This window comes from Onychostoma macrolepis, chromosome 03 (genome assembly GCF_012432095.1).
Source record: "Onychostoma macrolepis isolate SWU-2019 chromosome 03, ASM1243209v1, whole genome shotgun sequence".
In the NCBI taxonomy this organism is placed as follows: Eukaryota; Metazoa; Chordata; class Actinopteri; order Cypriniformes; family Cyprinidae; genus Onychostoma; species Onychostoma macrolepis.
Window position 1 is genome coordinate 43296398 of NC_081157.1, and position 14541 is coordinate 43310938.

At 37.7% G+C, this 14541-nt stretch overlaps 2 protein-coding genes across 2 annotated transcripts; both read right to left on the bottom strand.

Moving 5' to 3' along the window:
• Positions 1 to 391: 391 nt before the first annotated feature.
• ube2z (ubiquitin-conjugating enzyme E2Z) lies at positions 392 to 8691 on the bottom strand. The gene is made up of 7 exons (XM_058771434.1): positions 8076 to 8691; positions 6138 to 6210; positions 4889 to 5076; positions 4257 to 4368; positions 4038 to 4150; positions 3559 to 3649; positions 392 to 2235 (listed from the first exon to the last, which is right to left on the bottom strand). The coding sequence occupies exons 1-7, from the start codon at positions 8390 to 8392 to the stop codon at positions 2059 to 2061; spliced, it is 1071 nt and encodes a 356-aa protein (XP_058627417.1). The 5' UTR covers positions 8393 to 8691; the 3' UTR covers positions 392 to 2058.
• A 2754-nt stretch (positions 8692 to 11445) lies between these two features.
• Positions 11446 to 14168, bottom strand: atp5mc1 (ATP synthase membrane subunit c locus 1). The gene is made up of 5 exons (XM_058770015.1): positions 14060 to 14168; positions 12686 to 12733; positions 12097 to 12171; positions 11833 to 12020; positions 11446 to 11757 (listed from the first exon to the last, which is right to left on the bottom strand). Exons 2-5 carry the CDS (start codon positions 12722 to 12724, stop codon positions 11643 to 11645), a joined length of 417 nt encoding a protein of 138 aa, XP_058625998.1. The 5' UTR covers positions 12725 to 12733; positions 14060 to 14168; the 3' UTR covers positions 11446 to 11642.
• Between the last annotated feature and the right edge of the window lie 373 nt (positions 14169 to 14541).

The following is a 14541-nucleotide window of genomic DNA, read 5'->3' on the forward strand; positions in this document are numbered from 1 at the left end:
CAAAGGCTGATCCCTCCTTTCCATTTATAACTGCTCTCTGTATTCATTTAATCATTTTTTTTTTATTATTATTTTTTATTTATTTATTATTATTTTTGTACCTACATGTATAATATGGACATGTATGTGTGTTTCCCCATGATTTTATTTATCTGTATAATATATGTATTGCTTTGGCAACATTGTGATGTTACACAGTCATGCCAATAAAGCTAATTTGAATTGAAATTGAATTGAATTGAGAGAGAGAGAGAAATAAATACATAAAATCAACTTCACATTGTGAAAGATATGCACAATAACAATGTAACAACACTCCCACTGCCCTTGCAATTTTGAATGGTTAAAATAGTAAGTTGAGGAAACAAATGAAATCAAAGAGAGGCACAAGTAATCAGAATCAGATTTATATATATTTTCTTATTACAGCTGCAACTGATCGATACATTAATTATTTACATAATTCATTCTCATTTTGCTAACAAGGGAAAAGCATTAGTACATCACAAAGTCAAACTCATAGTCAGGGAACTGTTTCCTGTTGCAGGGCGTTCTAGAAGAGAAACATAGACTCAAGAGTCAAATTGTTCATTCAAAACAAACAATCAAGCAACCTAACAGTGTTGTCTTATCAAAATATGATGTCCTAGACCAGAATATATTCTCTCGCGCTTAAGAGAAATTAACTGCATCAAAATGCTAGCACATGCAAAACCTCACAACTGCACTTGGGCCCATCGGAGAATGCGAAACTTCATTAAAAGTTGTTTTGTGGTTCACTTAATAGAAGACTATATGTAATCTGCTTGTTCGTGAATAAAATGCATTATAATTGTACATGTATACAAAATACTAAAGGCTGCCAGTTTGGTTGTGTTTAGCATGCTGTGGAAAACTATATGCCTGCTATTTAAAGGGATGGATTGCAATAGATTTTTGCAAAATATTTAGGAGCATAGGTAGTCATGAACCACGGTGTCGAGTAACGGTTGAATATTATCCCATTCTTCTTCCCCCAATCTGTACTAGGCAGCTTCATCCTGTTGCATATGAGGACACCAGTGGCCACAGTATCCCCGGTAAAGAGAAGGACATTTGTATCGAGTATCGAGGGACACTTTGAGCGGAGGCTGGGGTGGAATTGCGGTCTAAGCTTTACGAGTAAAATAACCAAGAAAAGTGAGCAAAAGTAAATTTCAAGCTTGTTGAAAATTCGAGGTTATTCCCAGAAAAATAACAGAACAGATGTCTCATTTGACACTCGACAGCTTCACAATTAGAGACAGACTGAAGTTCACCAAACGAAACTGTATTTCCAATAAGTCGACGACACTCAAAAGGCAACCGTTCCCATAAGTGCTCGGCAGGCTGCTTTCACTAGTTCAATAGCATTTTAAGAACGTTTAACATTAAAATAAAACTTCTCTATGAACAATTATATATACACTTTTTTTTTTTTTTTTAAGTTGCATCCGTCTTAAAGCGTGGTACTCAGTTCATTATGAATTTGTATCTCAATTCGATTTCGTGAGTGAAATAAAATGTTTTAGAAAGAGGAACAAAAACTAAGTGTGAAATGTGTGTTTGCAAGTAAACCGGTTTGTTTTAGGAGTGATTTTATCATCATCATTAATTATTTGATTTAGTATGACTTCTTTTTTTCTGTTAGCTGGATGCAGGAAGGGACAGAGAAACATGGACTGAGGCGGTGATGACCTGCTGAGAAGCTGGCGTATACATCTTTGTCACTTACAAATGTACACACGTACACATACATCTATACACCTCATTCCCCCTCCGGACCGAACCTCTTCTCCATTAGGGGGAAGAAAACAAAAAAACAAACAGAAAAACAAAAAGGCAGTCATTGGCCAGCACACAAGGAGCAAGAGGGAAAATATTAACTAATCGGATGAGACAGAAACACTGTCCTCTGTCAGTAGAATCGCCAGGACTTTCAGCACTCCTTACATCTGTGCTCGCTTGAGAGGAGTCCGCAGCTGCAGGTAAAGGGGAACGGTCTAACCTTGCTCGCTTCGCACCCCAATAGAGGGCACTCTAAGGCTGTGAGCTGCCCTGACTGTCCGGATCGGTGCCGGATGAGCTGGTGTCTGAGTCAGAATCACCATCGTTGTCCTCTGGCGGGCACTTTTCCCGCAATCGCCTCTGGATGGCTCTGAGACGGGTCAACAGACCCTGGTAGTCAAAACGACCTCTCTTCTCCCCAAAAGGATCCTGCAAGAAATAACAAAATATATAAATTTGATGGAGAACAAAAAGGAAGGAACAGGGCATTTAGGATATTTAACCAAACTAAGGTGCCAAGTACTAAAACAGATAAAAAAAAAAAAAAAAAAAAAAAACTACAAAAAACCTAAAATTAATAATTTGTTATATAATAATATGAAGAGATCAGATTCAAAAGCCTCTAAGTGCCATCTGAAATGAGAGCATTTTTAATTGGGCTCCTGTTCAGGTTCAGTAATTTTACTCTAATGGCAATGTAGAGGTCCTTTTCTATGCAATTAAAGTGGAACAAAGGAGCCTGAGAAAAATGCTCATTTTAGAAGAAAAAAAATTTCAGACAGCACTTAAGAGGCTTTTGCATCTGAATTCTTCATATATACACCCCCATTCAAAAGTTTGGGGTCAGTATTTTATTTCCTTTGAAAGAAATGAATACTTTAATTCAGCAAGAATGCTGGAAATAAACTGATTACATTTACAATGTTATAACAGATTTCCATTTTCTTTTGAACTTTTTTATTCAAAGAATCCTGAATAAAACGTATCCGTTTTCACAAAAATTGAGAGCAAAACTGTTTTTCGACATTGATAATAATAGGAAATGCTTTTTGAGCATTAAATCATAATGATGCTGAAAGCTTTGCGTCACAGGAATAAATTACATTTTAATATATATATATATATATATATATATATAAATAGGACAGTTGTTTTAAATTGTAATGATATTACTGTTTTTATACTGTATTTTTGTGCAGTCAGGATGAGCATAAGAAACTTCTTTTAAAAAGCATAGGAGGATTCGTTAAACCCTCTCAATCAAATGTAAACATGTTACAATCACTGATCTATAATAGATCTTTTATACAGATCAGTGGTTACAATACAATATCATAACACTATAGAAAAAGAACGAACAAATCACACAAAGACAATAAAATTAAAATCACCATCTGAACAACAGCTCCACTCAACTATGTGTGACACGACTACAAAATGCCTGAAAACTGATTCATAGCGTGACTCAAGGATAATAAGAACTCTGGAAATCCCACAGAAATGGCTGCTGGCGAATAGAAGCTGTGCGGAGTGATTCAGCTCAGCTCTTCACTCAGAGGTGTGGTAGTACATCAGATTCTTTGTTCCCGCTGGTCTCCTGCAAATGCTGATGTGAATGACTCACCGCAGCGAACAGGAATGTTTGTAATGTTTGCATAAGGTTGCACTTCTAATGTTATGATAACAATCAAAATGACAAATAATAAAGCGCAATGTGAAATGTAGCAAAGCACATTTGCAAACAGTCATTACCTGCATGTTCTGTCCTTGGAGATGCAGACGTTCTTTGCAGACCCCCTCATAGAAATCATAGTACTCCAGGAAGGATTTCTCCATCACGCTCCTAGTATGGAAAAACAAATAAATAAAGTAAGTAAAGAGTAATAAGCAATTAACTTTTCTACAGAAACACTGACACCCAAAATTAAAGTTTTCATTTAGCCGAAAACAAATGTTATTTACAAATCAGTAAACGGATCAAATTTATTTAATAATAGACACTCAAATAAAAAGTTGCACATTTAAACTGTACATTTACAGTTTTTATTATTTATCTGCGTCGTGAGCACAGAATAGACACAGAAAATGAAAACTGCAGTTTCGGACGAAAATGATTGGTTGCTAAATTTTGGTGCATCACTAATAGTAATACTTAGAGAGGTTTGGTATGGACTACAAGTGCTTTAAAAATTACCCTGATTATGCAAAATGTTTGAGGGATAATCACTCACCACAAGGCCTCGGGACACGGCACTTTGCCCTCTAGCATATCACACACTGCAACTCGCATGGTCTCGTGGCGGATACACTCGTTATAGTTTTTGCTGTCACCTGGATGTCTTTCCTAGAAAACAGATGACAGTGCAGAATAAATGATAGCAAATCACAGAGTACAGGGGGACCACATCAAGGCTTTAGATACTAAGAATTAATTGTGGGAGCTGTAGTACCTGCTCAAAGCCTGGCTCATTGTGGTAAGGGTTCTCTGTCATTAGGGACTGTATGGAGATGAGAACAGAGGAGATGCTCTGGGCGGGACTCCACGCTGGACCAGTCCAAGTGCTGTGGAAAGAAACAGCAATCAAAATCAGGATCACAACAAGGACGATAAAGCTAGCTTTAATGGGAAATGTGTTAACTACGTGAGACCCTGGACCACAAAACCAGTCATAAGGGTTGATTTTTCGAAATTGACATTTATACATAATCTGAAAACTGAATAAATAAGCTTTCCATTGATGTATGGACAATATTTGGCCAAGATACAACTATTTGAACATCTGGAATCTGAGAGTGCAAAAAAATCTAAATATTGAGAAAATCGCCTTTAAAGTTGTCCAAATGAAGTTCTTAGCAATCCATATTACTATTTATGATAGGAAATTTTCAAAATCTCTTCATGGAACATGATCTTTACTTAATGTCCTAATGATTTTTGGCATAAAAGAAAAAATCAATCATTTTGACCCATACAGTGTATTTTTGGCTATTGCTACAAATATACCCCAGTGACTTAAGACTGGTTTTGTGCTCCAGGGTCACGTATTATTATCATTCATTCACAGAACCCCATCATTCTTACCCAAGGATGCTGAGGCAAACTTTGCCGTTGCGGTAGAAGTTGGGGTTGAAACGAACAGTGTTGTGCCCGGTAGTGATTAGTTTGACACGTGGAGGGTGGATGGGGTAGTCAGGAGGACAGCGGAACAGGAAGAGGAAGAAGCCACCCTCATATGGTGTGTCGAAGGGGCCAGTGATGAGGGCATGAATCTGTGGAGACACGAGAAGGGAGACGCTTTATTCCAAACCACTACAGGGAGAATAACCAGAGACATCCATTCACTACAGCAACTTCCATGACTTACTACAGCGTTTTCCAATACTTTCAGCATTTGTTCATTTAGGTCAGGGGCTAAAAAGTAGCTCCTGAATTAAATAAGGTTGGAGACCCCTGATTTAGGTTAATGTTAATTTTTATACCATTATACATTGTTAATTCATGCATGTACATAAAATGTTAAAAACATTAATAAAATAAATGCATTAAAAACCCCCTCTTATTACACTACCGTTTATAACAGGGGCGTCAAACTCATTTAGCTGTATATGCATAAATTATATATCGTACAGGTGTTTCGTCCACACGGATCCGGCGTTTTGGGAGAGTGAAAACACTATTTTTGAAACTGGGTCCAGAGTGGATAAATCTGAAAACGACACCTTTGCGTTTTCGTGTGTACAGCCAATCCACATATTTTCTGAAACGATGACGTCATCACCCCTAGTCAGATACCGTCACGTAACAGCAACAAAAACATGATCAAACACTGAACGACTGTCTTTATTAACTAACATTAAAGGACTTGATTGATCTGTAAGTGTATTACCAGGCCTTTGGCTTGCTTTACAGGCATTTGTAACCATATGTAATGCAAATGTCTAAATTATTTATTTTGTATTACATTATGTATTTTAACAGTGTTTTTCAATGAAACTATATATGATTTTTTGTAACAATGCAAGTCTTCACTGTCACTTTTGATCAATTTAACACATCCAGGCTGAATAAAAGTATTAATTTCTTAAAAAATAAATAAATAAATAAAAGTCATACTGACCCTGAACTTTAGTAGTGCGCATGTTTTAAGTAACATTAATCTAGAATGATAAATGCTGTAAAAGTATTGTCCATGAAATCTAATATTTTAACTGTACACATGCAATTAATGCCTTCATTGTTTAGTAAGAATATAACAACAAAAGGAAGGATCAAGGGAACAGAGAACAGAAATATCACCATAATTGTGAGGGAGAAGTGTGCTGATTCTTACCTTAGTCATGTCATGAGGATCAGGAACCACAAACATACCTGGAGGAGGTTCTTTATAAATGGACATAATGTCTCTAAATGAAGGAAAGAAGAGCGGGGTATGAGAAGAGAATGATTACGAACACAGAGACTTCACTAATAGGAAGAAACATTAGTCGGATAATGCACCATTTTTGTCAAAACACAAGGAAGCATAACTGCCTCATTGTCACCGAGTGCTTTCATCTCGTGTCCACACATCTCCATTATTAGTCCTCCAGGGACATCTATCACTTTATGCCCAGGCCAAAGTCACTGCCAAGTGATAATTCCCCAGAGTGGCAACATTGTGCCTTGTAAATACAGTCGCCTATGATAGATTAATCTGCTTGCAACATTTGGCTGGAAAATGTTTCAGCATGCCAGGATAGTAGAGAACGACTGGTTATTGGTTTGAGCAATACTTTACAGATATGCAAAAGTCTGTTCTACTTAAGTTCCCTGTTCTACTGATAAATGCCATTATTTGGTAGTTTTCTAAAGAAAGGTACCAACCAAACTACAAAATTACATTGTGTGTTCAACAAAATAATAACAAATATATATATGTATATAAATATTCATTACATGTACATTACATTTAGTCATTTAGCAGACACTTATACAAAGGGACTTACAAAGGAGGACAATGGAAGCAATCAAAATCAACTAAATATGCAACAAATAAATATATGAAATAAATAATAATAATAATAATAATAATAAATAACTAAAATGTATATAATAAACATATGAACACATATTCAAATAAATATAAAATGTTATGCAACAGGCATCAATTCTGAAGAAATATATACCCAAGATGAAAATAAATCAGAACGAAAAACTATTTGTATTAATGTAATAATAATAGTTCAGAAACTATATGTATAATACTAATATATATATATATATATATATATATACACATACATACATATAAAATAATACTTATACACACACACATATATACATATATGTGCGTGTGACCCTGGACTATGGAAGTTTTTTCCTAACAAAATTCAAATGAAAATTCAAATGCCTGAAAAGATCAAATAATAAATCAAACTCTCAAAACAACTACTCAAATGATAAATCAAATGCTCAAACTATCAAATGATAAATCAAACTATCAAAATGGCTTCTCAAATGAGAAATCAAATGCTTAAATGTATTTGATATTTAATTTTCATGATCAACTCAGTATAAACCTGTCATAATTAAATGATAAATAAAATGTTCAAACTATAAATCATAATGCTCAAACGGACATCGCAAATGATAAATCAAACCACAAAACCATCATAATTAGGACAGGTTTATTTGTAGCAATACAATACATTGTATGGGTCAAAATGATCGATTTTTCTTTTATGCCAAAAATCATAAGGAAATTAAGTAAAGATCATATTCCATGAAGATATCTTGTAAATTTCCTACCATAAATATATCAAAACTTCATCAATATTTAGATTTTGTTGCACCTCACCTCGTTCCAGATTTTCAAATAGTTGTATCTCGGCCAAATATTATCCTGTCCTAACAAACCATACACCAATGGTTTTATTTTTTTATTAATGGTTTGTTTATGTCAACGGTGAATTATTTATTCAGCTTTCAGATGATGAAAACTACAAAAAAAGAAAAAAAAAACCCTTATGACTGGTTTTGTGGTCCAGGGTCACATATATAATGTGCCGAGAATCAAAACTGAGCAGTTCGAGCAGTGAAATATTAAATCTGTTAGTTTGCGTTAAATCGTAAGTTTGTGTTTATTCAGCCGTCGTACACACGCAGCCTACTTCCTTCGCCATATGTTTGCACCGGAAAGTAAACAATGCAAATATCACGCTGGTTAACTTAAAAAGTTGTCTCACATTTCCCAAAACAAATACAGCACTATAAGACAGCCCAACATTACCTCTTTATCCGCAGAATGCACTGCTGAGACGCCTTCTCGTTGTCCCAGTCGGTGCTCAGCGTGGGATCCCAGGAGGTGGCGTGAATTTGGGACAGGAGGCCCGCTCCGGCCGGGACCCCTGACACGATACCGGTCGGCAGGGACGGAGGAACGGCCATTACGGGGACTGAGGGCTCGACCAGGCCGGTGTCTGCCGGAGGCAGCGAGGCTGATGAGTGGCCCGGTACGGAATTACCCAAACTCGCGGAGAACTGCGCCCCGTAGCCCTGCGCCGTCCCCACAGAGCCGTTGGCCTCCTCCCCAACGCTATCCGCCATCGTCGATGAACTGACCGAGGGAGCCGCTGTCAGATCAATCCGTTTCCGAAGCAGTTTCTGTTTCTCCTCGCTCGGAGGCAAGTGGAGGAAGAAGGCAGGAAGAGACAAATGACTTCTACATATTCTCCGCTTTCCCGTCTTTCGACCTCAACTATAACAACCTAATGGCGGAAGCAGCGCCGATTCTAACCAATTATCCGAAGTAACGTTAGCTGAGCTTAGAGACGCGTTTATCATTCGCATCAGTGAGTAACCAAGTCTAAACGCAGTTTCTCCTCGGTTGGCCTGGCCTGTTTTTCAGCGTTGTTTCAGTTCTCCTCACTTCCTCCTCGTTTAGAAGGAAATAGTGCCATCTAGCGGCGCACTCCTGCAGGAGATTCAGGATTCAAACGGTTCTTTCGGCATTTATCTGGTTAACGAATCTCTAAATAATGCGTTTTTAAACCACACGTCAAATTGCCATATGAAAACAGTCCTATACAGTAAGTTAACCATTATTGGTTCATTTGGAGTCAAACGGTAACCTGAGGTTCAGTGGGGCGTATTAATTCGTAAGTGTTGATTCATTAAAAAGAATCGGACCATATTGGTCGCTGTATTTATTCACCGATTCATTTAAAACGAATCAGTTCATAAGAGTCATTTGTTAGAGAATCGGTCTACATTAGTCGCGTTCGATTTGATGAGATGGTCCTCACTGCAGAACACAAGATCCAGGGGGTGTGGTTGGATCTAGATCCAACTCCTCCCACTTTACATTTACCTAAACCTACCTGTCTCCACCCCCTGATCCCTAAACCTACCCATCCCCACCCCTAAACCTACCCATCTCCACCCCTAAACCTACCAATCTCCACCCCCTGGATGTGGATCCAACCCCGCCCCCTGGATCTTTTGTTCTGCAGTGAGGGGCTACTGGGATTTGATTTATGTTTAGTCTTTTAGCAGACGCTTTTATCCAAATAAGGGCAATAGAAGCAATGGAAACCAACAGAAGAGCAATAAAATGCAAGTGCTATGACAAGTCTCGGTTACGCAGCACGCGCAAAGACGAGCAAAGCGCAACTTTTGAAGTTCTTTAAAAAGAAGACAACTGAAGGTATGATTTTTCCTTGATTCGAATTTAAAGACATTGCCCTGACATGTTATTGTACTGTATGTCCCTGCTAAAAAAACAATAGAAGCCCAATAGAAACCATCACAGAAATTCCAATGGTTTCCATTAAAATACCATTATAGACCATTAGCTTTTTCCAGTAAAACCATTACAAAATTCCTTTTTGTAGTGTGTTTTGGGCATTTTTCCAATAGGATTTAACATCCCACCAATAGAATCCATCACATACCAGTAGACACCATTATAGTTTCCATTAAAACCAATACAATTCCCATTATAACCATTACAACCATTACATTTCTATTGTGTTTTGGGCAGAGTTCTATTGTTTTTTTTTCCAGCAGGGGTGTGACTGAGGGACTGAGAGACGATAGGAGAGCTGATATTATCCAGTCATCGACTTTGCAAAAACCAAAGAAAAACACGTCTTGAGAGTCCAAAAGCATTCACTGCACGATGAAGCCTATTATAATGCAGTTAAGCCCTTATAATTCAAGCAATGAAAGAAAAAATACTCATGTATGAGTTTTTATATTCATTGCACAAGCCATGTACTTGATATGTACTTGTACGTAAATATCAGCACATGTGCGCGACCACAAATGATGCTATTAATTTTGTACAACAGTTACACTGCATCGCAACACGGTGTTTCGTTCCTTGAATGAATCAGTTTTTGAACGAATCGAGTGAGCCAGTGATTCAACGGTCCATTCAGTCCACTTGGTTCGTTTCTAATTGAATCAGCCGGTTTGAATGAATCGTTTGATTTGAATGATTCAATAAATACTTTATTAAAACAAGGACTTGCTGCCACATACTGGCGGTTTTATTGTCATCATTATTTATACATGACAGGCCTAAACCAGTCAAGGTGCCACCACAAAAACACATTCAGCAAAATATTGTTTAATTATCAGTAGTGACCAAAATTCCTCCATTTCAAGCCCCAGAAGGGAAAAAGCTTATAGTTCATATAAGGCTAATTTTTCATTAAAAAAAATGACGAATTTTTTTTTTTACAATTCGACCTCTGTATAAATATATACTCTATACATGATTGACTAAAATGAATCAGTTCATAGGAGTCATTCCTTAGGGAGTTAGGCTAACTTTACATTTGTTGGGATGCATGCTTTTGATTTACTTAAAAGGACCGATACCGTTTATGCAACTGAATTGATGAAATCTTCAAGCTTGGGTATTTTCAATTTTTTTTTTTTTTTTAATGAAGTCCATTCTTGGTTCCTAGCACTAACAAAAAGAGTTTGCTCATGATAGTTTGGCAAGCTCCTCATGTGACAAGATAACTTCAATACCGAGTGCCCACAAAATATTTGACAGGTAACCAATGGTTTCCGACATTTCTATATTTGTTCCTCTAGAAATAAAATATGGGATCTCCTTACAAAGAAGCTTTGAGAAACTGACAATGAGTAACTAAATTTTTATAGTACAATAAATTATAGCATAGTAATGACTATGGACATTACTTAAAATTAGCTTACTTATTACACACTCAGAGTGATACTTTAAGCTGAAAATCCATTTAAACCAACAATCCAAGACTGGTTTAAGCGGTTTGGTGGAACTGGGATGAGAGGGAAAGGGAAAATAAAAAAAGTGTAACCTTTGGCAGGAAGCGTCATCTTGTATGAACTTTCTTTAAATTCCAAAAACAGTTGCAACCTTTACTCGATGATTGTAATGTATTTTTGCATTGCTAGATATTTTATTAAACTAATCTGGGAGGCATTAAGGGGATACTTTACCCAAAAAAAAGAAAGTTGTCATTTTCAAGTTATATTAAAGTACATTTTTTTTTTTTGGATAAACATTCCCCAAATCCCAATATTAGTTTTAAAAACACCAGGCTACTGTACCTTTCCTCAACAACCTTGCATCCTCAAAGCGGAAAAACAAGAGCAACAGCAGACAGATTTCAACCATTTATTCAGACTTGTGAAATGAGTTCTTACACAAACTTTCAGATAGAGAAAAACGGTACAGGGGAACATAAAAAGGGAGAGTTTCTTGTAGTTTTGTTGGAATGGCGGTGCCACGGCCTAAGCTGCGTGTCAGAGTTCCAATCTCCAGATCAAGGGAGTCGAACCATGTAGAAGAGAAGACAAGTTACATGGCGAACAGGATGAGGAATGCCACCATCAGACAGAACAGACCCATGGCCTCAGACAAAGCAAAGCCCAAAATGGCGTAGGAAAAGAGCTGCTGTTTCAGGGAGGGATTCCTGTAAACGGAGAAAGAGCAATTTAGGCACAAACTACATGTATAACAAATAAACCAAGTTTAAGAGGTTAAATACCTGGCATAGCCAATAATGAGGCTGCCGAACACCGTCCCGATTCCAGCTCCTGACCCGGCCACACCCACCGTGGCAGCACCAGCACCAATGAACTTGGCCGCTGTGTCGATATCTCTGGATACAGCGCTGGTCTGGAACCCCCGGGTTACATTAAGAAGGCTCGCTTCACTGACTGGCAACAGAGCAGCCTGAGAAGAGGGCAAGAGATTTAAGTATGTGCAAGAGAAGCTGCAAGTCACATGGAAGGCACTTTATTTTTTTTACCTGTTCAGTTCTTGCTTCAGGTCTGTTGAACACCACTGAAACAGGCCGGGCCAAAACCCTGGATCCTCCACGGACCTGAGGGGAAAAAATGAGAATGAGAATTAAATGAATGTCAATGATATGCATTGATTTTCAATTATCAAACCTGAACAGAAAGCATGTTTCTGATTCAAATATTTTTTTGTGAGTGAGTGCAAGGATCCAATTGGTATTAAATGTTATCAACTTTAACAACCTTAAACCAATGCACTTGCAGAAAAGAAAAAAATAGTGTGGGCATCTCTTTACTATAGCTCCTTTCCTAATCTAGCTTCTGAATAAACCTGGCATCGTTTACTATGAATATTGTTGGCTTTGTGAAAAGTGCAAGTCACTTTGAATGAAAGCATCTTCTAAATTCATAAACGTAAACTTAACACAAGCCTTTAAATGCATGATTATAAACGTGGTTAGAACTTATATTAATGTAGACAATCACTTTCATGGAAGTTGCTAAATACTCATAACATGCTTCTAAAAAGACATGGCATTAAGGTCATTTTCTGAGACGGTCAATGGAGTGTGACGGTATTTGAGACTGAATACATACCACAGCAGGTGAGGTGACAAACTTAGCACATGCGTACATGTTTGAAGCCTGTGAAGAAGAAAGATGTTAGACAGGTGAAAGAAAAGCACTAGTGTCATACACAACATGGCATGAAATTTAGTGTTCATTTAGTGTTCTATACACAGATATTTATTTATGGAAAGTGACGAAGACCGGAGAGGTTTGTGCCATCTAGATTTAAAGTTACAACTCGGCAACGGAACAGACCTCCAATTTAAGACTAAGCCATTCAGAGAAAGCAAATGAGATTAAATAGGAGTACCATAATTTAATCAGCACCCAAACCAAAAGACCCTTTATATGCATACAGACCATCGGTTTAGATCTGCTTGGATATGTGAACATCCAACCAAAGGATGCAAGACGGCTTCAGCCCAAGAGCACATCCCCTGTAGGTCAGTGGTCAAACATGGCAGCATAGAGGTCATAGGCTGGATGTTTGACTACAGTAATACAAGTTTTCACCCACAATAAGATGTATTGGAGGGATAGTTTTTAGCCATCAAATCTGAGGTTATTAGACAGCGCCTGTTAAACAGTCCACATTGTGACACCAGCAGCAAATAAATTCTGTGCTCAATATATAGATTACTCAATTTTCCCTCTCATTCAAATTCTCTTAATTACATATTGGCTATTCATGGTTACCTAGGTTGTCTATTTTGACTTCTTTCAGGTCATTGTACGGATAACCTTTTGAACATCTAATAATAAGGCCCATATTACTCGTTTCAAAATACATTAAGTACAAAAGGACATTAATAATATTTCCTGAGATTACTAATCAAACTTCAGGTGTTGGATTTGCCTGGAAACTGCTCAGGCGGACAGGCTAGAGAGTGAAGGTCATCAATAGCGTTGACTGGCACTTTATTGAAGCTTAAACGCTTATAAACTGTCTTACAACATGAAACAGACATAATTTACAGCTGCACTTCATTGTAGTATAAAAATGCATGCAATTGCATGGTTTATGCGCAGCGCTAGGTTACAGGATCTTGAGGGCCCAGCGCGAGTCAGACATTTTGCAAGTGTCACGAGCAATGTGTGAATAAAACCTCCGTGCATTTAAAAAGCAATATAAATCTCGAAGCCAAGGAGCACGCGTGTTATTTACCGGTTGCTCGGCGTGTCAGGATCCTAAGATGTAATCGCAAACTGATTAATTCATTCATTCATTCACATGAAATGACTTTGACAAGCGGCTAGCGGAGCTTTAGCAACGCGCTTCTCTGAATGGCGCTGTAGTTATCTGAGCCGGATCAACAACTTCCGCACACTTTCACAGCTTTAAAAAAAAGCAAAGGTGCCCGTTATGCATCTTTAGATGAATGCAGAGAAAACCTGACTCACCAATTGGATACAGCACACAAGGCCCGGGGTTACAGGGACAAGCTTGCAACTAGAGGCAACGAGTACGCCGTGAGAACTGTCACCTTGTCATTTATAAGCTTCGGAACTACGTCCTCGTTTGTGATTGGGCAGAGGGTCACGTTCGCCTCCGCTGATTGGCTACAAGGTATGTCAATACACACAACATACCCAATCGTGTGCGTTGTCAAGAAGGCGGCCTCTCTTTGATTGGTTTAAATGATTTAAGGAAGAACGCCGGGAAAGTTATGAATCGCATCCCGTGTCCCCTGTTTCTATTGGCTGCTCTGGGTGGAAATCCCGCCTTAGAAAGAACATACAAGGGTAATAACCTTTTACAGTCTATGGTAATAACATATAAATTACATCAAAACAAATACATTAATAAACGAAAACAATAAAAATAAATAAAATAAGCTATAAGAACATCACGTGTCCGTAAACAAGTACAAATTATTACAAAT